At 37.8% G+C, this 26,535-nt stretch overlaps 1 protein-coding gene across 1 annotated transcript in view; it reads left to right on the forward strand.

The window, feature by feature from the left end:
• The first annotated feature begins 2,094 nt into the window (after positions 1–2,094).
• The window catches only part of LOC147634135 (uncharacterized), a 50,617-nt gene continuing 26,176 nt past the window's right edge, over positions 2,095–26,535 (forward strand). Inside the window, exons 1-2 of the mRNA XM_086805627.1 lie at positions 2,095–2,371; positions 2,464–2,628. Of these exons, the coding sequence (XP_086661753.1) occupies positions 2,095–2,371; positions 2,464–2,628 (442 nt within the window). The remainder of the gene's footprint in view (positions 2,372–2,463; positions 2,629–26,535) is intronic.

Below are 26,535 nucleotides of genomic sequence, written 5' to 3' on the forward strand. Positions count from 1 at the left end.
GAGGATATGCAAAGCAAGGGCTGGTTGCGGAAGCTCTCGGTTGTTTCTAATGGATGTAATGTGAGGGCATCTCTCCAGATGAAACCAATTTTTTTTTGTGTTCCCAATGCATGTAGTCACTCCAGTTCAGTTTATTTGGATGTGATGAGAAATTGAGCTTTGTGGTTATCTCATAGTTTTTTTGGGAGAAGCTGACAGGGCAAGAAATTTCATGATGAGATTGCGGGTCAGGAGCTGCTGGAAAATGATGTGTGCTTGGAACTACTGTGGGCAACATGCATGGAAAATTTGGTGTACTTGGAGATCTGCTGGTCTAGCCAAGTGTGGTGTACTCATCGCTGATTTACTGGGCTACAAAGTCATAGTTGGGGTCAGCTACCATGATGGATGAAAGACGCTATTATTGATGAAGGTTTGGGTGGAATTAGTGGGTTGTGGGTTCAGGTGGCATTGGGGTTGGGCTGCTTGGTGTCGGTGTGGTGGGTTGGGACGTGGACTGGTTGGTCTACGTACACATGCTACATCCATTCATGCATGCAGTATGCACACATACATCCACTCATTCATGGATGCATTATACTTACATATATGCAGACATATATACATGTGTACTTACATATAGACATAGAGTGCACCACAGTGGTAGGTTAGAAGAATTTTGATTTTTGGGCTCTGCCCTGGGAGCCTCAACCTCACCACTGGGTGCTGGGCAGTCACCATTTTAATGCATATACAGTGATGATGTGTAAAACATTTGTAAAGGCATCATGGGTGATGCGCATAGATGCATATAATAAACTTTCATAAGTCATTTTGTATTGCTCAATGACAGCCTTGGATGTTGGGTTCTTTGCAGGATGGACTTCTTTAAGAAATCTAACACAGTACGATTGAGAAGCTGCCATCGGAAATACCTTTGTGCAGATGATGATGAGTGCACAGTGTCACAGAGCATGGTTCAAAGTCGAATGCACTGTGGACTGTGGAGTATGATGATGATGATAAATCTGTAGTCAAATTGCTTAGCTTCCCATCGACTCCCTACTCGCATTGGGTCTCCTTCCCGGCAGCCATATCCGACTCCTTCGAGCTCCTGTCACTCCCCGGCTTCCCGAGCACCTTCCTGACCCCTTTGGGCACCCTCACGGCATTCACACAGAGGTATTTCTTCATCCCCCACAGGGTTTTACTTCAGTTTTTCAGTCTGCAGGTCTGAGAAAAGAAGGGCAGCCACCATTAGAGCTTCATTGCGTCATATCTCCACTTGGGCCTCTTAAGGGGCACTAAGGCTTGACTTGTGGCTTCATTGGCTCCCTATTGAGCCCCCCTTCACCCTCCCTTGTGCCACGTGGGCTATAGGCCATCAAGGAGCAGCAGCGCAGATTGCACCAGCCTTACAAGCTGTGACAAATTTGTTTTACAGCCCACCCTCCTTCCTAGCATTCAGAAGCAACCTTCATGGCTCCATTTGGCTTGGTTAAACACTTGCCAACAACCCTGGGACTTGGCATTGAACATTGAAGCTTTTTGCTTCAGGTTTGGGACTGTGTAAACAGTCTTCAAACAGGCCAAAAATAGGGCAGCACTTACCTCTTGAAGTCTATGCTTATCGGGATTGATCACTTAATGCATATTGATGCCCGTATGATGTCTACATGTATGGAGATGCTATGTTAATGGTTTGCCATCATTTTGGCCCTGATTTAGGACTGAGAATACTCAGTTTTGAGCAGTGAATCACTGCTGACATACAGTGGGCTGAAGCTATTTTACTCATGTATGCTTATGCCTATGCTATTCGGGTTATGTCTTGGGTACATGCTTTGAGGTATTGACCATTGGGGATTGGAAAAGAGTTCAACATTGCTTCTTACTCATTGGTTGAGCTTTTGAGCTCGTACATACAGCTTTTGTGCCAGTGGGAGCATCTTTGGATGCTTGAGAGTGGGAGCATCTTTGGATGCTTGACAGACATTGAGCAGGCAAGTGTTATTTATCTGGGAGTGTTTCCGCGCTTTGGAGATACTTTGCTGAGCACTTCTATAAGTGCTTGCAGGGAGTCATACACTTTATTTCTTGGTTCTATTTGCTGATATGGCTTCATCAGGAGAGAGCTCATCTTTGCTCCACATCCGGAAGCTTGAGGGTGCTAAGAACTACGACATCTGGAGGACCCAGGTGTACAATGTTTTGTTGCAAAAGAGTCAGCATCTCCCTATAAGGGAAAAGGGTGTCAAGCCCTGCGCCATTAGTGATGAGCAGTGGCTCAACGGTGATGAGCTTACGCGTTCCACACTCATGCTATCAGTTGTGGATTCTCTTCTTCCTGGGATACGAGATATGCCCACAATGCATGGGCAATGTGGCAGCGGTTAGTTTTTGTTCATGGGTACACAGATTCAGACTATGCAGGTCATCCAGATAACCAGAAGTCTACTACCAGTTATGTTTTCACTTTTACAGGTGGTGCAATTTCATGGATATCTCGTGTACAGGGATGCATTGCCTTGTCTACTACTGAGGCAGAGTATGTTGCAGCTGCTGAGGCTTGCAAGGAGGCCTTATGGCTTGCTCGGCTTGTGGCAGATTTGGGATTCCCTGGTGATGTTCCGTTCTTGCATTGTGACAGTCAGAGTGCCATCTAGCTGGCACGAAATCCTATTTTCCATGCAAAGACGAAGCATATTGATGTGAAGTACCACTTTATCCGTGAGGTGATTGATAACAAGTTGCTTCAGCTTGTCAAGATTCACACGGATGATAATCCTGCAGATCTTCTGACGAAGAGTTTACATGCCAAGCGGTTTGCACACTGCAGATCACTCATGGGTGTTGGATGAGGCCATTTACAGATTTGTGTTGGTCTTGTATATCATTATATACTTGCTTTTTTTTTTCTCACTCTCCTACGGGCATATTGCCTTTAAGTGGGAGGTTGTTGGGGTGTAAAGGCCCTATGTAACATTTGTAGTTTGTATACAATGTGAAACCGGTTCGTTGAACCGGTTCCACCCTAACTCTAACACATGAATAAAACTCATGGGTTGTGGTGTGCCCATTATCCATTCTTCACACCCACACATTGTTGACTCTCGTCTCCTACTCTCCCGTCAACTCTCCACTCCCGACATCGGTATTCAATTCTTTGTTTCAATAAACTTGCATTCCTACTTTCTAGGAAGACCTTGATAATCTCACTAATAAGTCTGCATGCTGGCCTTCTTTCAAGGCATTTAGAAAGGACATGTTCTTAAGGATCTCCCTTGTTTTCTCTTGGAATGCACAAATTCCAAGATAAGGTCAAGGTGAGAATGTGTACAACATGACGGCATCCTTCTAGATGTAGTAGTATATGCAAGTTGACAAAGGCTTATCGATTATTCTTGTGATCACCTTTTTCAATAATTGTAAGGGGCGTGATATCTTTAAATTTAAATTTACTAGAGGGGGGAAAAAATTCTATGAGCTGGAAATTTTAAAAGTACAGGAGGGTTATAATAATATATTGCAAAAGTAATAGGAGGTATGCATAAAATAGGGGAAATCAGGCTACAGAGGGGTTTTAAAATATGCCTTTGAACGCACGTGATACAAACTTTTTTGGAAGGTGGAGGCCCCGGGATTTTTAGTTTAAAAAGTTTGTCGCGTGTAGAAACGCGTGTATTTTCGCGTGTATGATAAATTAGCCGCGTTTATACACGCGATTTTATGGATCTAGCCGCGTCTATACACGCGATTTTTAGGAAGTACCCGCGTTAATACACGCGATTTTTAGGAAATAGCCGCGTTAATACACGTAATTTTTGGGAAATAGCCGCATTTATACACGTGATTTTTATACTTTCATTAAAAACATTGGCATGATTTTGTGTTTTCTGGTTTGTACATAGGATGTCATCAATCTCCTCAAGCAGTTCTGGGGAAGATGAGACAATGCGTCATCGTAATCGCGATGTGTGGTTGGGACAACGGATCAAATGTATGTGTAATCGATGTCAAGGATGCATTGTACGAGCATGTAGAATTACCTTAAATCACATCTCCATGTATGGAGAATGGAATAAAACAGGTTTAGAGGTGAGTAGATGTAAATTGATGGTATTCAAATGACTCATGGTATCCAAATTAAATTAACGGAGTTATAATATATAAACTCTAATTGAAGCAGGATGCAGTACCACACTCTAACATGGTGCCCTACGCGCGGCGAGAGCACGCAAAGCGTCGACGAGATGATGCTGGAGTGAAGGCAAGCATTTGGTCCAGTGCACTATGTTCAATGCTATATGGTGTGAAGACAAGCATTTTCGAACACAAAGAATTGATGAAAAGAGGAATACACAAGATTGCGGTGTCATTAGTAGCTTTGAGGGAGCTAATGGAAAAATGGATGATTATTGTGGCACAATCCAAGACATATTTAGGCTTGACTTTCGTCGCTTCTTTGTGTATGTTTTGGATGTCAAATGGCAAATGAACATGGTGAAAAAAGGGCCTAATGCAACGATAAAACGCCATGCAAGTGGCTATGTAACTATTGACTCTACAAAGTTTTGGCAAACAAAGAAAGATAGGCTCGTATTGCCACAACAATGTGAGCAGGTATGCATTTTTTTACTAATGTGTTTCATGTACATATATATCTAAGCTCGCATACCCCTTGACTTTTGATATGCTAATTAATTACTGTAGTATGTGTATTTGAGTAGGTTATCTATCTACCAATGGTGCATGACATTAAATGGTGGTACGTCATCCCTATTGCACCACGTTCCAAAGTGATGTATAATACATTCACTGATATGGAGCATATAGAGGATGTAACAAGCCACAATGAAGATGATGTCGAACATGCCAATGAAGATGTTGTGATCGATGATCAAGAAATAAGAGATGATCGTGATAATGAGGATGAGCGTGCCATTTCTCATGATCATGAGAATGACCCTACCATTGAGGATGATGGTGATGTTGATGAGGATGATTAGGACATCGATACCATTATCAATGGAGTGTACAGAATATCGATAGTGGAATAAATTTAATCGTAGCCTTACAAATTGATCAAATGGATATTGATGTTGATCGTTTGGCAAGGATGGATATTATTGAAGATGAGATCGAACCCTAACCAATCCGTCACTGTATCGTTCTAAATTGATGACATTTCTATTGTATGTGTTGTCTTTTAATTATCATCTCATGATTTATTTGAATATATTTCATTGTTGTAAATGCATGTAGTGGGATTGTGTAATGATATATACTGTAATGTACTATGAGATGGTTTAAAGAAAATAGGTTTTAATTTTGTAAAGGAATTCAGTTTTTCTTTACCAAGCGTGTATTGATGCGTGTATTAATGCGTGTATTGATGCGTGTATTATTACGTGTATTGATGCGTGTATTATTGTGTGTATATACACGCACTTATACACGCGCTGATAAATGCCAATATACACGTGAATTTAAATGCCAAAATACACGCGCTCGATTCTATGCAAATACATGCGCGACCATACATGCGCCCGTAATTTATCGCGTGTATGAAACGCGTGTATGGCAGCATTGTCTTGTAGTGTAGATTCTCTTGCAAAGAGGGTGTAGATTTGTTCATGGTAGCTTGTCCCTAAGGCCAAGCTAGATTCTCTTGCAAGGGTCAATCTTTCCAAGAACATGTGGAGATGGGCCCAAGGGTCATTCTACCATGAGATCTTGAGACAATGGCCCTAGGGAAGACAAGACAATCTAGCTACCACCACACACAAGAGAATTTAGCTTGGCCCTAGGGCGCGGCCAAGCTACCATAACCAAATCTAAATCATCTTTGCTAGTAGTGTGGCCCTAGGTCTAATCTGCTGGCAAAGATTTTCACTTTGTTGATGGTAGGTTGGCCCTAGGGCTAATCTAGGAGAAAAGAGGAAGTAGAAGTTTTCATGGAAGCTTGGACTTAGGGCCAAGCTAAAGTCTATTGCAAGGGTCACTCTTGCCATGCACATGCAAAGATTGACACAAGGACCATTATACTATGCAATCTTTAGAGAATGGCCCTAGGGAACCCAAGAAAATCTAGCTACCACAGATAAGAGAATCTTGTTGGCACTAGGGCGCAATCCACCAGAAAAGATGCTTTTGGGTTATTGATAATAGCTTGTCCCTATGGACCAATTTGCCAGCAAAGTTGAAGTAAATTTGCATGGCTTGGCACTAGGGCCAAGCTAGATTCTCTTGCAAAGGTCACTCTTGCCATGCACATGTAAAGATGAGGGCTATTCTACCATGCAATATTGAGGGAATATCCCTACGGAACACAAGATAGTCTACCTACCACACACAAGAGAATCTAGCTTGGCCCTAGGGGGCCAAGCTACCATCACAAATCTACATCATCTTTGCTAGCAGATTGGCTACACCACAACAAAGATGGTGTTGCTTTGTTGATGGTAGCTTGTCCCTAGAGCCAAGCTACCATCAACAAAGTAGATTGGCCACACTAGCAAAGATGTTGTTTCTTTGTTGATGGTAGGTTGGCCCTAGGGCCAAGGTACCAGCAAAGAGGATGTGTGTGGTAGCTAGATTATCTTGTGTTCCCTAGGGCCCTTCTCTCAAGATTGACTGGTAGAATGGCCGTTAGGCCCATCTCTCCATATGCATGGCAAGAGTAACCCTTGCAAATCTTTCTGCAAAGAGGATGTAGATTTAATCATGGTATCTTGGCCCTAGGACGCAGCTACATTCTTTTGCAAGGGGCACTCTTTTTATGCACATGTAGCTTCTTTATTTTTTAAATAAAATATCCATTATTTTGGTATTCCAAATTTTTCTCTTTCCTCATTGGATAGGTGAAAAAGAAGAAGCAACAACATGTAAAGCAGCTTCTTGATATTTGATGAACAAGGCTTCATACCTCACTGTAAAGGCACAAACTGACTCTCCTTCCTTTTGGAAAATCTGATCCAATTGCAATAGTAAAGCATTTGGTGACTCCACTGTCCCAAATCTCTCCTTCATTGCTTTTGTCAACCTTTCCCAATCATTCTTGGACTCCTCTCGTAAAGTCTCATGCCAAGTTAAGGCCACACCCTCCAAGAAATCTGGAAGTATTTATGCCCTCTCCTTCATAGACCAACCCGTCAAGCGGCATGCTCGGTTAAACTCTCGGAGATAACTCCCCGGGTCTTCTCTTTTCGATCCTTGGAACACCGGAATGTTGAACATCTCGCACCAAAAGATGAGTAGAAACAAGGAAAATTTACTTATTTCAAAATAACATTTCTTTAATCATGCGAGACCTTGAGGTTAAAATAGAATAATTCTAAGTAAAACCTGCATGTCAACTCCACCAAAAGATGTGACACAAAGTTGGGGTTTTGACTTCGGTCACTTCTTAGAATCAAAACACACTTGTATGAAACCTCACAAAGCCTCCTCACCTCCCTTTCTCTCCCTAGGTTAAGATAAAGATAAACACATCAAAGGTGAGATCATAATTCATGGAAGGAAAGATGAAAGGCTCAGGAGAAGCAAGAATTTCTGCCAGTCTTGCAGCTCCAAACAAGAGAGCAATTCTTTGTTGGAAGAAAATCTTCCGACTCAGGATTATGTGAAAGGAAACATACGGGGAATGTTTGTAAGGTCCATCCGTTTGAATTGGGCGATTTGGACGGAACATCTTAAAGTAAAAGAATATAGCAATCACTTACAAGAGGATAAGATACATGGGATTTGCTTTTTGATAAGAGATTAAGAGGAATTAATCATTATTAAGAAGAAATAATGGCAAAAGTCTATAAAAACAGGAATGCCATTATTAAGAAATAATGGCAAAAGTCTATAAAAACAGAGATACACAGAGAATTGCAGTTTTAAATCCATATAGATTGTAGAAAAGAGGATTACATAAGTACGTAGAGCTTGAAGAAAGCTTCGCGCCTATATAAAAACTTTCAAAAACGGGCAACCGGGCAAAAAGTTATGAGCATTTTACTACAAGACTATAAAACTACCAAAATTCGCCTAAAAGCTAACAACTTTGGGAGAAATTCTGATCATCAATGAAGTAAAGGATTAAGAAATTAGTTACATGAGTGGAAAGAGCATATAAAGAGCTTCCTAGCCATATAATCAATTTTAGAAACCAATACCCGAGTGATAAGTAGCTACCGGTTGAAATTTGGGTATTAGACCACAAAAAAAGCACTTCTCTCTCTTTGTGGGATCCCACTGCCCCCTCTGCTCACCGGATTCCCGATTGCTGGCAGAGCAGAAGCAGCTCCCTCTTGTGTGGGGCACGGTTTCCCACTCGGGGCCTCACCCTCGAATGTCCGGGCACGAGACTTAGCTGGTGGTCATTCCCAAAACCAAAACCGAGAAAATTTTCCATGCCCAGAAAACAAGGACGATTCCACCATTTTGAATTTCTTAACAAATTTTTCTAACGAGGTCAAGATACTGAACTAACCTTCATCTAAATAAACCAGATAGAAGGGAAACTATTACAGACTTAACTTGAAGGGATCAACGCTTTTTTCCTAATTGAATCAGGCACAACCGTTGATCTATTCATTAGAGAAGTCTTCAAGTTATTATTTAATTATTCGAGTTCTAAGCGTATTCCTATTCATCAATTTTATTATTAAAACTCTACTGATTCCAGCCTAACCCCATCCGGCCCATGGGTTAGCCACTGCCCAACCACTAGAATTGGTAGAACCAGACAAGTACTCACCACCCATAATTGAATGCCTTTCTTAACTTTTGCTTTAGAATACAGATACGTATACACTCCTCTTTAAACTTTAATTTATAAAACAATCCATTGACAAACAATTATTGCTTACGGATGTCATAACTCAAAATTTCCATTCAATCCTTGTTCCTCACAAAACAGTATCACTTTGGACTCTCCGTTGAGACTATCAGGTCAGCAACGAGATCCAGTAACAGATTACAATAATTTTCTTGTCATCATACATATATATATCTTCCACGACATACGCATGGGTGTCCTAAGCACCGCGAGCCCGTGCATCACCTGGTCAAAACCCTCCAGGATCCTCCTTAGGTGTCCTGGCACTTCACTTAGGGACTGCTTCATCGGCCCTCGCCCATCGTACAAGAAGCACACCATTTTACACCATACCCAGGCTGATCAAGACCTGGACAGTTTTTTGCCGCGTGAGCCATCCTTTGAACACTCCCTACCAGCTGTTGCAACCGAACTTCCCTTAGAAAACACATATACTAAATTCTCCCTCCAGCATTATGGCGTAAGATAGTCCTTTAAGAAAATAGGGTTTCTATGCAAGTTTTCAATTTTGATTTTCTTTTGAATACAATGAGTATATCTTAAATCCGTATCCCAAGACTTCTAGATCACAGGTCTAGATTCCCAAGCAAATATCCTCCAATTCTGAATTCTTGATCTCCTCAGATCAAAATCAAGGTCTCAACTTAGTTTCAGATTCGGTGGTGGGTGATTTGAGTGTAGATTACTGAACTGGTCACATTGTCTTTTCTTGAAACTGATGAAGGAGTTACGTCTTGGTCACATAGTCTGATTCAGGGTTTGAGTCTGGAAAGGTTCTCCCTGAACTATCTTTCTCGAAGGGTAATATTTCAATTACTACTTTACAGAGTATTTTGCTTAACTGAATTCAAAACTAGTCACGAATTCCTCTGAGGAATAAATTAATCATTGCTTAACTGAATTCAAAACTAGTCACGAATTCCTCTGAGGAATAAATTAATCATTTATCTAAAATTCCGACTTCGATAGTTTTTCTGAATTTTCTCATTACCATCCTAGAGAATATGAAACGGTATAATTTTCCTTCATTGAGTAATTACTTTTTCATTTTTCAATATTCATGGGATTTAAACATAGGATTAAAGAGAACTCTTATTTTGATATAAAAATTTTGTATGCATCTATTTATGCATAAAATCCAACTTCTATGGTAATAACACTTTTATATAAAAGAAAAATCCTTTTATGCATCTATTTATGCATTAAAAAATCAATTTTGATGAACGTAACACTTTTATAATTAAAAAATTCTTTTATGCATCATTTTATGCATAAAAATCAATATTGGTGAAATTAACACTTTTATAATTAAAAAGAATCTTTTATGCATAAAAATCAATATTGAAGATGAAAGTAACACTTTTATAATAAAAAAAACTCTTTTATGCATCTATTTATGCATAAAATCAATATTGATGAAAGTAACACTTTTATAATTTAAAGAAAATACTTGTATGCATCTATTTATGCATAAAATCAATATTCATGAAAGTAACACTTTTATAATTAAAAAAAATCTTTTATGCATCTATTTATGCATAAAAATGAATATTGATGAAAGTAATACTTTTTTAATAAAAAAAATTCTTTTATGCATCTATTTATGCATAAAAATCAATATTGATGAAAGTAACACTTTTATAATAAAAAATGAATATTGATGAAAGTAACACTTTTATAAAAATGAATATTGATGAAAGTAACACTTTTATAATAAAAAAATTTATTTTATGCATCTATTTATGCATAAAAATCAAAATTGATGAAAGTAACACTTTTATTTAAAAAAATTATCCAATATACATCTTTCTATGTATAGAATTTAAATCTAATGAAAATCACTCTTTTATAATAATAAAAAATAATCAATATACATCTTTCTATGCATAGAATTTAAATCTAGTGAAAATCACTCTTTTATAATTAAAAAAATAATCAATATGCATCTTTATATGCATAGAATTTAAATCTAATAAAAATCACTCTTTTATAATAAAAACAATAATCAATATGCATCTTTCTATGCATAGAATTTAAATCTATTAAAAATCACTCTTTTATAATAGAAAAATGTCAATATGCATCTTTCTATGCATAGAATTTAAATCTAATGAAAATCACTCTTTTATAATAAACAAATTATCAATATGCATCTGTCTATGCATAGAATTTAAATCTAATGAAAATCACTCTTTTATATTAAAAAAATAATCAATATGCATCTTTCTATGCATAGAATTTAAATCTAACGAAAATCACTCTTTTATATAAAAATATTAACACTAGTTTGGTACCAAAATAGGACACTTGAGTGTCCTTTTTTGGGGGTTGCAAAAAAAAATCAAACTCCTAATGTAGGCTTTAAAAACCAAAATGCTTCATTGGGCATGTAGAACATAACCCTATGCTTATGTAAAAAATGCTAATTATATAAAATGCCTTTTTATTTGGAAGTACATAAGCAACAAAGTAGCATATGTCTTGAAAATGAACATTTTTCAGGATTTTTCAGGATTTTTCCAAATATGCAAGCATCATTCTCTCAAAAAAAAAATCCAATGATATCAATAGCATTTTTCCCAAGATATTTTGATAGCATACATCAGTCCAAGGAGGTAGAAGTTCACCAAAAAAATCATTTTTCTTTCCTAGAATTTTTTCCAAAAAAGTTGTATAAAATCAGCAAAAGTAACGCGTATTATCAAAACTCAATCACGCCACTTAAAAAAATTGTAGCCCTATCAATGAGAATGTTGATTATTGGTTTTCATGCTTGAGATGAGATAAATAAGCCATAATTTGATGTGTATGACACTAACTTAGCCTCCACTTAAGTAGGTTCTTATCGCCTAGTTCTAAAAAAACTGTAAAAAATAAAAATACAAAATTTGATCATCTTTTTTCAAAAACTAATCATAACTATGCTTGCACAAGTAGTCTACACCTATAGTTACAACAAATAATGCACTTACACAGCTTTCCCCTTTGATGAAAATCAAAATTAGGCTCATAATTAGACATTTTACGTATTAAAAACAGGTTGCGCAAAAGGCCATGTATGAGAAGAGGCCCAAAAAGTGGCTCTAAAGTTTTGGAAAATTCAAAATAAAGTAGTATTTACCCTATATAACATGGGTGCACCTCAAGTTTTACATTATTAGCTTGCATATGGAAGGAGAAAAATTCATGCTCCACCTGTATAAAAAACATCATTTCAATATTAGCGAGTCAAAAATTTATCCAATAGTTATCGTTTGATGATTCCAAGATTTAGTTTACATCATGGGCTTTCCATCAAGCCAAGTTTCATGATCAAACTATGTCCCTTCTAAAAGTTATGTACAAATTACTACTATTTTGAAAATAGCAAAAATAATGCGTTTTATCAGCATGTGTCTAAGAAAATTAAAATATTGCCTTGCAAAAGCTAAGAAAAGTGCAATTTAAAAAATCTCAATTTTTTATTGGGTCTTGAGGAACATCTGTGGATGTTAAGCATTTCAAAACTCTTAATAGATTGCCCACAAAAATTCAAGAAAAATGCTAACTTTCAGGACACTTTAGTGTCCTCTGGACACTTTAGTGTCCAATTACAGAACTAGTGTTAATAATCAATATGCATCTTTCTATGCATAGAATTTAATTTTAATAGAAATAACACTTTTATAATAAAAATATTTCTACTATGCATTTTTATATGCCTAGAAAGAAAATAACACTTTTAGAATACACAAACGATGGGGATTACTCTTTTTGAATAAATAAAAGATAAAAAAATTTTCACAAAATTTAAGAAAATTTTACCATAACCTCCTTTGTATGGCTGACCATTTTTCAATTTTTCCTAACCTTAAATTACTTAAAAAAATTTCCCAAATGGTTTAAAGCATTCTAAACTAATCAAATTTCACTTTTAAAAGAGAAACAATATGAAAAGTTTAATTCTAACAATTTGATTACTTAACTAGGATAAAGAAAGACTGATTTTAAGAATGACAGAGAGGGAAGCCTTTCCAACAAGGCAGAGCATCAATTTATCATTTTAAAGATAATGAAAATTAGGAAACCACCATTAAAAGAATAAAGAAAAAGTAGGATTTCTAACTTACATGAATTGCTGGGAGCTTTCCCTTGGCTTGATGGTTTGAGGGATCTACTCTTGTTTGCAACAAGAGTGGCCACCAATTCTTTAGAAGAGGGAATGGTCAAAAACTAATGAATTATTAAGAAATGCATAGTTTTTGGCTCTGGGGAGGAGTAGAGTAACTATGCGTAAAACACTATTAAGATTCAACAAAGGGGGAGGCTTCTTTTTATAGGAAAAAGTGAGCTTCTAACCAAGCAAATTGATTCTAGAATTTTCCAGGTCAGTTTGGTCAATTTTTGACCTTTTTTGGTCAGTTTAGCTTACTTTTTGAAACTAGACTTGGATTAGGAGAGTGGAGAGATGAAATATCTCAATTTTTGGGAATTTAAAACTCCACCACACATGTGAAATAGGCGCCTACTTCATGAGGGGGAATCCCCACTCTGAGGTGTCAAAAATTCATTTTTTTAGTATTTCCTTTGGTCCTTAGTCCACTCTTCATCTTATGTGAGTATTTACTCATTTTTGGGGGGATTTTCTTTATTTCTTCTATTTATCTCCTCCACACATTTGGATGAATCTGATTGGCCCCTCAAAACCTTAATTTAAAATTTTTAAAAAATCTGGACCCCTAGGATAAGGCCTTTTGAACAGATTATAATTGATTTCTAATGCCCCTTCTGAAAATCTTTTTGAACTTCTATTTCAGGGGATTTATTTTGATAAGAAGAGATATTTTTCCATCCAAAAATATCTAAAATTTGAATAGTCTCTCTCTAGAATATTTTCTCTCTCTAAGCCAAAATAGGTAGCAACAAGATCTTTTATATATCTGAAGAGGGATTTGATTACAGGGGAAGATACTGGACATCTTGAGAGGCTGGGGAGGAATCTTACATTTTCTCCCACTTGAAAAATGCGAGATGTCCTCATCTCACAAACTGGGGGTAATCTCATATCAGTTCGACTTCTTTCTCCTAGGTGGCATCTTTAAAAGGATAGAACTTCCATTTGACCAATAATTCTCTCAGAATTCTGTTCTTCCTAAGAACCTTTTCTCGAACATCAAGGATTTCTTCAGGTTGGAGTTCCATCTGCCCCCTTGGGTTGAAGTTAAGATTTCATCATCATCAAGCACATGATTTGGGCTTGGTATATACTTTTTAAGAAGGCTGACATGAAATACATTATGTACTTTGAGATGAGGAGGCAGAAGAAGCTCGTAGGCTAAGTCACCTACTTTCTTTGTAATCAGATATAGTCCACAATATCTGGGGGATAACTTCTTGTACTTCCCAAGAGATAGAGAACTTCTTTTGGGGCGTACTCCAAGAAGACCATATCTGCTTCTTCGAATTTTCTGTCTGACCTCTTCTTATCTGCATATTGCTTCTGTCTATCCTGGGAAGCTTTTATATCTTTGCGAATTGACTGCATCTGTGCTGCTCCATGTCATCAAGTATCGTCTGGACATCTCGACCCTAATCAATGGGTCGGACCAAGTTAATGGAGTTAAGCAATCTTGTCCATACAAAGCTTTGAAAGGGCTCATCCCAATACTTCTGTGATAAGAAGCATTGTAGGCAAACTCGACTAGGTGCAGATAGCTTAGCCACTTCTTGGGTTCCCTGCCATAGCATGACCGAAGTATATCTTTGATTACTTGGTTCACCCTTTCAGTTTGACCATTGGTCTCGGGGTGGTAAGCTGTGCTGAAATCCAAGAAAGTTCCTACTGCTTCAAAAAATGCAGTCTAGAATCTTGACGTGAATTTGGGATCTCGATCACTTACTATTCTTCTGGGTAGGCCATGCAATCTGAAGATTTCTTTTAGGAACACTCTAGCCACATCCACTGTAGTGTAGGTTTCTTTTACTCGAATCAGATGGGCAACTTTGGTTAGTCTATTAACTACCACGAAGATGGAGTTGTAACGTGATTGCACTGAGGGTAATCCAGTAATAAAATCCATACTGATACATTTCCACTTCATCTGGGGGGATGTCTAATGGATGTAACTTCCTAGGCATTTTTACTCTCTTGGCCTTAACTTTCTGACAGGTCAGACATTGACGTACATGATTAAGCACATCCTTTTTTTAGACTAGGCGCCAAAAGAAGCTTCTCTTCATAGACATGTAGGTTTTGATGAAACTTGGATGTCTTGCACAATAAGGCTATCATGGGCTTCATTCAGAATTTGACCCTTAGTTCCCTCATCATTGGGAATGCATAGCCTGCGATTATAATACATAATTCCATCATCCAGGCTGTACCCTTGAACTCGGTTCAACTCCTGTGGAGTTTTGCTTTCTTGCATAAGTAGGGTAGAAATAGGGTCAAAGAATCTATCCTGCATGATCTTCTCACTTGCTTCAATAATCAGAGGATTTGACACTACAGTAATTGCAAGCAAGGAGGCTTTTCTGCTGAGGGCATTTGCTACCACATTTTCTTTGCCTAGGCGGTACTTGATTTCAAAATCAAATTCTTGCAGGGTCTACATCCACCGTCTTTGGCGCATGTTGAGATCATTCTGAAACACTATATTCATGAGTTTGGGAATTTCCCAACTCCCATTTTTTGAATACCAAAAAGGTGGGACCTGGATAACATGCCTATAAGTTTCTCAAAACCATATCATGTGACCTATTGTTGGAAAGCGCTTGGAAAATGGAATCTAGTGAGCTATAGAGCGCTCAATTTGGAGTAATGGTGTTCAAGTTATGATTAATCCAAAGATTTGACCATGTGTCCCAAACTACTGGGAAATTCCCATATTCCCCAATATGGTGTTCTGAGTGAAGATCCTCTTTAAGCTCTGATGATGATCTATCATCAAAGTGAATCTTTGACCCAGTAGGTAATGTCTCCACAACTTCAGGGCATATACTACTGAAAGTAGTTCCAGGTCATGGACAACATTCCTCTCATGCGTTCTGAGTTTTTGGGATTCATAGGCCTTTGCATGACCTTCTTGCAAGAGTGCACCTCCTAGGGAAAAACCACTAGCATCAGTTTACTACCTCAAAGTGTAGAGAGAAATCTGGCAGCTTTAGAATGGGATTGGTTACCAAGGTGGTCTTCAGCTTATCAAAAGCACTTTGGCACTTGGCAGACAATTGAAACGAGATATTCTTCTTGAGAAGATTAGTCAGGGAGGAAGCTATGAGAGCATACTTTGATATAAAAATTCTATACCAACCAGTCAATCCCAAGAATCCTCTGACTTCTTTCACTAACTTAGGTTCAGGCCAATTTATGACTTCTTGGACTTTAGCAAAATCTAGAGAAATTCCATCTTTGGATACCAGAAAGCCCAAGTATTCAACATGGTCGGCAGAGAAAGTGCATTTTCTCTTTTTTGCAAAGAGTTGGTGCTTCCTTAGGATCTCAAGGACTCTTCTGACATGAGCTTCATGGTTAGCTGCATTCTTTGAGTAAATCAGAATATCATCAAAGAAAACAAGAACAAAATCATCCAAGTATTCTCTAAGAATTTCCTGTAATAATTGATTGAATGTAGTTGGGGCATTTGTCAATCCAAACGGTGTGACAGTGAATTCATAATGCCCATACCGAGTATTGATGGTATCTTTGGGATATCTTGCTCATTAATCCTGATCTGATAATACCCTGATTTGAGATCTATCTTTGTGAAGATATGGCCTCCACTTAGCCTATCTAGAAGCTCATCAATTCTGGGGATAGGATACTTATTCTTAACTGTCAGTTGATTGAGACCTCTATAGCCACACATAGTCTTAGCATTCCATCTTTCTTTTTCTGAAAGAGAACTGGCGCACCCCAAGGTGAAACACTGGGTCTTACAAACCCTTGTTCTAACAGCTGTCTAAGTTGTTCCTTGAGTTCGCTGGCTTTAGGAATTGGCATTTTGTATGTGCGTAGGATTACTGGTGGCTGAGATCTAGGGGTCAATTCTATCACATGATCTACTTCCCGAATTGGAGGCATCTCTGTTAATTCTGTTGGGAGTAAATCATCATAATCACTTAACCATTCAGGTTCTTTAGCTTTTAACTTTGAGTCTACTGGATTCATTTTGACAACATAAATGAGCTACTTCTTTCTAAGTCCTTTTAGTAACTTAGAAGCCTTTACTAATTGCAAACTTGGGGATCCTGAAATTCCAGTTCCTTGAACTTTATTTCCGTGGAGGTCACGAAAGGAAATGGTTCCATTATGACAGGGAATGTCATCTTGATTTTTATGGAGCCAATCCATTCCAAGGATCCCGTCGAAAACTCTCAAAGGTATAACTCTGAACTGACAGTTAGTTAAATTTCCATCTAGATTGAACTGAATACAATCTATCTCAAGGTGAGTGAAAAGAATCTTCCCACTTGCCAATTAAACTTGCATAGGTTTCCCTGATTTCTGATCCAAGACTAGCTTACGCAAGCATCCCCAGGGGAAATGAAAGAATGAGTACTTTCTGAATCAATCAAAAGCTTAAAAGGCTTACCCCTGAGCTGGAGTATGAATGACGGAGAATTGATGGTTTGGCCCTTGGTTTTCAATTGCTGCATAAATCTGTCCTCTTTCTTCTTCCACTACTTCTGCTATTTTTGTGACTGCTTTGGTTGTTGCAGTCTGAGGTGGTACTCTTTCTCTTTGGTTGCCCCAGTTCTGGGAAGGAGTTTTGAGGCACTCTCAAGGATAGTGCCAGATGGCTGAGCTGGAGTTCTCCTGGGATTGCCCTGATTTTGATGAGATGGACCCTGATTTGACTGATCGGAAGGGGCTGGTCTCTGCACTCTCAGTCCTTGATTTCCCTGTCCCCTTGACATGGCAGGAGTCGGGCAGTCTTTCAGCTGACCAAAACCTTGGCATCCAAAACACCGGTTCTCACTTCTGAGCCCATCCCTTTGAATTCTTGAAAAAGGTGGGACTCCTGAGACAGTGTTCTATGGGAAGGGTCTTTCTTCACTTCTGAATCTCCCAGTATCCTGATTCTGAATTGGGCCTTGCTGCCTCTTTGGGGGAGGAAAGTTTGAAGTACTTCTCGGGGTTTGGAATCTTTTAAAGTTAGAGGGTGCATGCTTTTAAAGTTAGAGGGTGCAGACTTTGTAACAACAAAGGCTTTGGCAAAGTCTTTTGCCATTCTTACTACTTCGGCCACCATTGAGACAGGTTTGGCATTATTTATTGAGGTGTCCAATGGCTCGTTCATTCCTCAAATGAATCTGTCATCAGTTGCTCTTTATCCAATTGAGGAGAATATTCGAGGAGAAGGGCAAAGGCCTGATGGTACTCTTCAATTGTCTGCTGGCTATCCTACTTTAGTTCCAAGAACTCATTCATTTTAGTTTCAAGGAAGCCCGAAGGACAAAACCTCTTTCTGAGGTAAGCTTTAAGATCGGTCGAGGTCTAGGTATTCTAGTCGAGACAATTAGTCTTGCAGTGATTCCTCCAAACGACCCTGGCCGTTTCCACAATCTTTAACCTGGTGAGAGCCATCTTGCTTCTCTCATTGTAGCCAGTTACATCAAAGTATTCCTCCATTGCCTCAATCCACTTTTCCACTACTTCACCTAACTGCTCCCCTTTACCTTTGAAGGGACCAGGTTGGGATCTGTGCAAGGCTTTTCAAACATCCGGATCTAACTCTTCATCATCGGTTAGAGGATCTGGTTGCCTTGCACGGGCCGCGCACCTCATGACTAACAAAACAAGATTTTCATCAACTTAACTTTGACAACAGATTTATGATTATTTAATCTTTACAATTTATTCTTTAAACAGATAATTATTTCATCAAACATCATGAAACAAGATTAGTCTGATAATTTTACTAACCATATTCACAATCATGAAAACAATTTGGAATTTTTTTGCAAAACATCGTTTATTATCAAAAGTTTTCGATATATACATAGAGCATCACGACTCCCAAAATCACTGCCTCAATCGTATATGCATAAAGAAGCGAAACTGTGAAGCAGACATGCCATGGTACACACGATTCATTACAGGGAAGAGGTGTTGTAATTCTACTTCTAGGGATAAAGCGGCTAAGAAGCCTAAAAACTCGGCATGAAACTCTGAAGTTCCTGGGTGAAAGATCAAAGAGTTTTGCTGAACAAGCCCTAGCCTTATCAGAATCATGGCTAAGGAAATATTTTGCCTGAGCCTCTGACGCTAACTAGTACTGACATTAATACATCGTCCTCCACAGAATCACATATACCGAAGTCGCTCAAGAGGATCAGGAAAGTAAAGACTCTCAAAATGACGTGTGACTCTCGCTCAGCTTACTCGGGTCGTAGCAGAGTTGATGAGGTGCTTGATGGGAGAGTTCAGGAATGCCAGATACATTCGGGGTATCCATCTATAAATTTCCAATTCAATTTATGAGTTTTCAATTTTTAAAGTTTATTCAACATAAATTTAACAAGCGAAAATATTATTTCCCAAATTTACTTTAAAATTTTAAGCAATTTCTGATGCTGTTACGTAAATTTACAACAGTGCTCTGATACCAACTGTGGGATCCCACTGCCCCCTCCGTGCACACCGAACTCTCGATTGCTAGCAGCAGAAGTGGCTCCCTCTTGCGCGGGGGGTAGGGTTTCCCACTCGGGGCCTCGCCCTCGCATGTCCGAGCACGAGACTAAGCTAGTGGTCATTCCGAAAACCGAAACCGGGAAAATTTCCCATGCTCGGAAAATGGGGACGATTCCACCATTTTGAATTTATGAACAAATTTTTCCAACGAGGTCAAGATACTGAACTAACCTTCATCTGAATAAACCAGATAGAAGGAAAACTATTACAAACTTAACTTGAAGGGATCAATGCTTTTTTCCTAATTGAATCAAGCACAACCGTTGATCTATTCATTAGAGAAGTCTTCAGGTTATTATTTAACTATTCGAGTTCTAAGTGTATTCCTATTCATCAATTTTATTATTAAAACTCTATTGATTCCAGCCTAACCCCATTCGGCTCATGGGTTAGCCACCACCCAACCACTAGAATTGGTAGAACCAGACAAGTACTCACCCACCCATAATTGAATGCCTTTCTTAACTTTTGCTTTAGAATATACATATGCACACACTCCTCTTTAAACTTTAATTTATAAAACAATCCATTCACAAAGAATTATTGGTTACGGATGTCATAACTCAAAATTTCCATTCAATCCTTGTTTCTCACAAAACAGTATCACTCTGGACTCTCCATTGAGACCAGTAGGTCAGCAACGAGATCCAGTAAACAGAGTACAATAACTTTCTCGTCATACATATATATATCTTCCATGACATGGGGTGTCCTAAGCACCGCGAGCCCGTGCATGTCCTAGTCAGAACCCTCCAGAATCCTCCTTAGGTGTCCTGGCACTTCACTCAGGGACCGCTTCGTTAGCTCTCGCCCATCGTATCGGAAGCACACCATTTTACACCATACCCATGCTGGTCAAGACCTGGGTAGGTTTTTGTCGCGTAAGCCATCCTTTGAACACTCCCCGCCACCAGCTGTTGCAATCGAACTACCCTTAGAAAACACATATACCAAATGCTCCCTCCAGCATTCTGGCGTAAGACAGCCCTTTAAGAAAACAAGGTTTCTATGCAAGTTTTTAGTTTTGATTTTCTTTTGAATACAATAAGTATATCTTGATTCCGTATCCCAAGACTTCTAGATCATAGGTCTGGATTCCCAAGTAGAATTCCTCGAATTTTGAATTCTTGATCCTTAGATTAAAATCAAGGTCTCAACTTAGTTTTAGATTCGATGGGTGATTTGAGTGTGAATTACTGAACTAGTCACATCGTCTTTTCTTGAAACTGACGAAGGAGTTACGTCTTGGTCATAGTCTGATTCAAGGTTTGAGTCTGGAAAGGTTCTCCCTGAACTATCTTTCTCGAAGGGTAATATTTCAATTACTACTTTACTGAGCTTCATTCATTGAGTATTTTGCTGAACTGAATTCAAAACTGGTCACGAATTCCTATGAGGAATAAATTAATCATTTATCTAAAATTTCGACTTCGATAGTTTTTTTGAATTTTCTCATTACCATCCTAGAGAATATGAAATGGTATAATTTTCCTTCACTGAGTATTTACTTATTCATTTTTCAATATTCATGGGATTTAAACATAGGATTAACAAGAACTCTTATTTTGATATTAAAATTTTGTATGCATAAAATCCAACTTCTATGGAAATAACACTTTTATATAAAAGAAAAATCCTTTTATGCATCTATTTATGCAAAAAAAAATCAACTTTGTTGAACGTAACACTTTTATAATTAAAAAATTCTTTTATGCACCATTTTATGCATAAAAATCAATATTGGTGAAAGTAACACTTTTATAATAAAAAAATCTTTTATGCATAAAAATCAATATTGATGAAACTAACACTTTTATAATAAAAAAAGTTCTTTTATGCATCTATTTATGCATAAAAATCAATATTGATGAAAGTAACACTTTTATAATTAAAAAAACATCTATTTATGCATAAAAATTAATATTGATGAAAGTAACACTTTTATAAAAAAAATTATCCAATATACATCTTTCTATGTATAGAATTTAAATCGAATGAAAATCACTCTTTTATAATAATAAAAAATAATCAATATGCATCTTTCTATGCATAGAATTTAAATCTAATGAAAATCACTTTTTTCAAAGTAAAAAATAATAATCAATATGCATCTTTGTACGCATAGAATTTAAATCTAATGAAAATCACTCTTTTATAATTAAAAATAATAATCAATATGCATCTTTCTATGTATAGAATTTAAATCTAATGAAAATCTCTTTATTAATAAAAAAATAATCAATATGCATCTTTCTATGCATAGAGTTTAAATCTAATGAAAATCACTCTTTTATAATAAACAAATTATCAATATGCATCTTTCTATGCATAGAATTTAAATCTAATGAAAATCACTCTTTTATATTTAAAAAAATCAATATGCATATCTCTATGCATAGAATTTAAATCTAACAAAAATCACTCTTTTATATAAAAATATTAAAAATCAATATGCATCTTTCTATGCATAGAATTTAATTTTAATGGAAATAACACTTTTATAATAAAAATATTTCTACTATGCATTTTTATATGCCTAGAAAGAAAATAACACTTTTAGAATACACAAACGATGGGGATTACTCTTTTTGAATAAATAAAAGATAAAATTTATTTCACAAAATTTAAGAAAATTTTACCATAACCTCCTTTGTAAGGCTGACCATTTTTCAATTTTTCCTAACCTTAAATTACTTAAAATTTTTCCCCAAATGGTTTAAAGCATTCTAAACTAATCAAATTCCACTTTTAAAAGAGAAACAATATGAAAAGTTTAATTCTAACAATTTGATTACTTAACTAGGATAAAGAAAGATTGATTTTAAGAATGAGAGAGAGGGAAGCCTTTCCAACAAGGCAGAGCATCAATTTATCATTTTAAAGATAACGAAAATTAGAAAACCATTAAAAGAATAAAGAAAAAGTAGGATTTCTAACTTACATGAATTTCTGGGAGCTTTCCTTTGGCTTGATGGTTTGAGGGATCTACTCTTGTTTGCAACAGGAGTGGCCACCAATTCTTTAGAAGAGGGAATGGTCAAAAACTAATGGATTATTAAGAAATTCATAGTTTTTGGCTCTAGGGAGGAGTAGAGTAACTATGCGTAAAACACTATTAAGCTTCAACAAAGGGGGAGGCTTCTATTTATAGGAAAAAGTAAGCTTCTAACCAAGCAAATTGATTCTAGAATTTTCCAGGTCAGTTTGGTCAATTTTTGACCATTTTTGGATTAGTTTAGCTTACTTTTTGGAACTAGACTTGAATTAGGAGAGTGGACAGATGAAATATCTCAATTTTTGGGAATTTAAAACTCCACCACACATGTGAAATAGGCGCCTCCTTCATGAGGGGGAATCCCCACTCTGAGGTGTCAAAAATTCATTTTTTTAGTATTTCCTTTGGTTATTAGTCCACTCTTCATCTTATGTGAGTATTTACTCATTTTGGGGGGATTTTCTTTATTTCTTCTATTTACCTCCTCCACACATTTGGATGAATCTGATTGGCCCCTCAAAACCGTAATTTAAAATTTTCAAAAAATCTGGACCCCTAGGATAAGGCCTTTTGAACATATTATAATTCATTTCTAATGCACCTTCTGAAAATCTTTTTGAACTTCTGTTTTGGGGGAATTTATTTTATTAACAAGAGATATTTTTCCATCCAAAAATATCTAAAATCTGAATAATCTCTCTCTAGAATATTTTCTCTCTCTAAGCCAAAATAGGTAGAAACAAGATCTTTTATATATCTGAAGAGGGATTTGAATACAAGGGAAGATACTGGACATCTTGAGAGGCTGGGGAGGAATCTTACACTCTTTGCATGAAACCTCAATTTTCACATAGCCTCTTGCTTTTCATCTCCTTCATGATTCAAGCTAGAGGGATAAGGGTTAACATTGCTAAGCGACAATCGTAAAGATTTACCTATGGTCCCCAAATTCTTTTTTTCCACATGCTCAACACTGCTAAAACCATTGGTACCTCCAAAGGAGGGCGACAATAAGGCAAGGGCTACCTTGAGAAGTCACAGGCCCACCAAGATAATAACTCCTTATCTCACTTATCATGAATCATCAAAGAGGTCCAAAATTGGGTTAAGCATGAGGATCTAATGCTAAAGGAGACATTCACATGTAAAGAGAGTGTTTGAATAAGGGTTTGAAGATAAGAGAATGGCAATGACACAAAATGTTCAATTGAGGAGGCTTCATTCCTTTTTTTGAAAGGGAGAGGAGGGCTCCTTTTATAGGTGGAGAATCACCCTCTCTTCCATTGTTACAAATTACAACATAAAAATCTTCAACCCTTCATTGACATAAGGGTAGATGTCACCATCAATTGTCCTCTTCTTAGGCTAAGTCTTCTAAATTGATTATTAAATTGAAGACTTTTTTACTTTAAAAGTGTGATGAGATAATAGCCAAGTCTAAGTGGCATGTAGGTGGAGATTCCACTTACACATGGCAGAATTCTCCTCTTCCATGTAGGCATTCTAGAAGAATCTTTCCCAATTATGCACCTACACACACTCCTCCACATGCCTTCCACACTCCCCAACTTGTACCCTTATGGTGAATACTATATTAATAATACAATTAAAATCCACGTGAGTATGAAGGCGCACTTTTATTTTCCACATCACTAGCCTATCTACCATACCAAAGTATTTATCAAGCATACTTGTGGAATTTACAATGTGTGCACCCTAAATCAAGTAAAACCATTATATTTGAAGATAGAATGTTGTTATCAGGGTAGCCGCTAAGCCACCGCATCACCACGCCGTTATTCCATTATGGGCGCCATAATCTTCTTGGACACGCTTCCACCTTATTACCATTGAGAAACCATCAAAATATGTACAAAATTGAAAATGAAAGATATCAATTTTTCATGTCACAGTAGCCTAGCCCTAGGGTCAAGCTAGATTCTCTTATGTGCGGTAACTATATTATCTTAGACTCCCTAGGGCCATTCTCTATAGATTTTATGCTAGAACGGCCCTTGGGTCCACCTCTGCATGTGCATGAAAAGAGTGACCCTTGCAAGAGAATGTAGCTTTGCCCTAGGGGCAAGCTACCGTGAACAAATCTACATTCTCTTTGCAAGTAGATTGGCCTTAGGGCCAAGCTAGCAAGAACAAATCTACATCCCCTTTGCAGGTAGATTGGCCTTAGGGCCAAGCCAATAAGAACAAATCTACATCCCCTTTCATGGTAGCTTGGCCATAAGCTCAAGATACCATCAACAAAGCAACACCATCATTGCTGGTGTGGCAAATCTTCCAGTAAAGATTATGTAAATTTGTGATAACATAACCTCGATCTAGGGCCAACCTAGATTATCTTGCAAGGGTTACTCTTGCCATGCATATGTAGAGATGGGCCCAATGTCCATTCTACTATTCAATCTTGAGAGAATGGCCCTAGGGAACACAAGATAGTCTAGCTAGATTATCTTGTGTGTGGTAGCTAGACTATCTTGTGTTCCCTAGGGCATTCCCTCAAGATTGCATGGTAGAATGGCCCTTAGGATCATCTTTGCATGTGCATGGTAAGAGTGACCTTTTCAAGAGAATCTAGCTTAACCCCAAGGCCAAGCTACCAACAAGAACAAATGTTCATCCTCTTTACTGGTAGCGTGACCCTAGGGCCAAGCTACCATTATCCCCAAGCACCACCATCTCTAGTAATAGATTAGTCCTAGTAGGGACAACATGCCAACAAAAATGATGTCGATTTGTTAATGGTATCTTGGCCCTAGGGCCAAGCTAGATTCTCGTGTGAGGTAGCTAGATTATCTTGTGTTCCCTAGGGCCATTCTCTCAAGATTGCATGGTAGAATGGCCCATGGAACCATCTCTACATGTGCATGGCAAGCCTAAAACTTGCAAGAGAATCTAGCTTGGCCATTGGGGAAAGCTACCATCAACAAAGCAACACCATCTTTGCTAGTAGTTTGGCACTAGGGCTAAGTTGCTAGAAAGGATGATGTAGATTTATTCGTGATAGCTTGGCCCTAGGGCCAATCTATATTTATTGGGTGTGGTAGTTATATTCTTTTGGGAAACCTAGGGCCATTGTCTCAAGATTTCATGGTAGAATGGTCCTTGGTCCCATCTCTATATGTGCATGGTAAGAGTGACCCTTGCAAGAGAATCTAGCTTGTCACTACGACCAAACTGCCATGAACAAATCTATATCATCTTTGCTGGTAGATTAGCCATAGGGCCAAGCTACCATCAACAAAGAAACATTATCTTTGCTGATAGATTGTTCATAGGACCAAGCCACCATCAACAAAGCAACAACACCTTTGTTGGTAGATTAGCCCTAGGATGAAGTAGACAACAAAAATGATGTAGCTTTGTTCATGGTGGCTTAGCCATAGGGCCAAGCTAGAGTCTCATTTGTGTGGTAGTAGCTAGATTCTCTTGTGTTACCTAGGGCCATTATCTCAAGATTGCATGGTAGAATGGTCCTTGGGTGGCCCAACTCTGCATGTTCATGGCAAGAGTGACCCTTACAAAAGAATCTAGCTTCGCCCTAGTGCCAAGCTACCACCAACAAAGCCACACCATCTTTGCTATTAGATTGGCCCTAAGGCCAAGCTACCACTAAAGATGATGTAGATGTTTTCATGGTAGCTTCCCCCTAGGGCGAAGTTAGATTCTCTTGTGTGTGGTAGATAGATTCTCTTGTGAACCCTATGACAAATCTCTCAAGACTCCATAGTAGAATGGTCTTTGGGCCCGTCTCTGTATGTGCATGGCAAGAGTGACCCTTGCAAGAGAATCTAGCTTTGCCCTAGGCCCAAGCTACCATGAACAAATATACATCATCTTTGCTAGTAGATTGGTCATAGGGTCAAGCTACCATCAAGAAAGAAACACCATCTTTGTTGGTAGATTGGCCCTAGGATGATGTATCTAGCAGAGATAATGTATATTTGTGCATGGTTGCTTGGCCCTAGGTCCAAGGTAGATTCTCTTCTATGGTAGTACCTAGATTCTCTTATGTTCCCTAGGGTCAATATCTCTAGATTT

The sequence above is a fragment of the Cibotium barometz genome, chromosome 11 (genome assembly GCF_041138505.1).
Source record: "Cibotium barometz isolate CiBa-2024 chromosome 11, ASM4113850v1, whole genome shotgun sequence".
NCBI classification, from domain to species: Eukaryota; Viridiplantae; Streptophyta; class Polypodiopsida; order Cyatheales; family Cibotiaceae; genus Cibotium; species Cibotium barometz.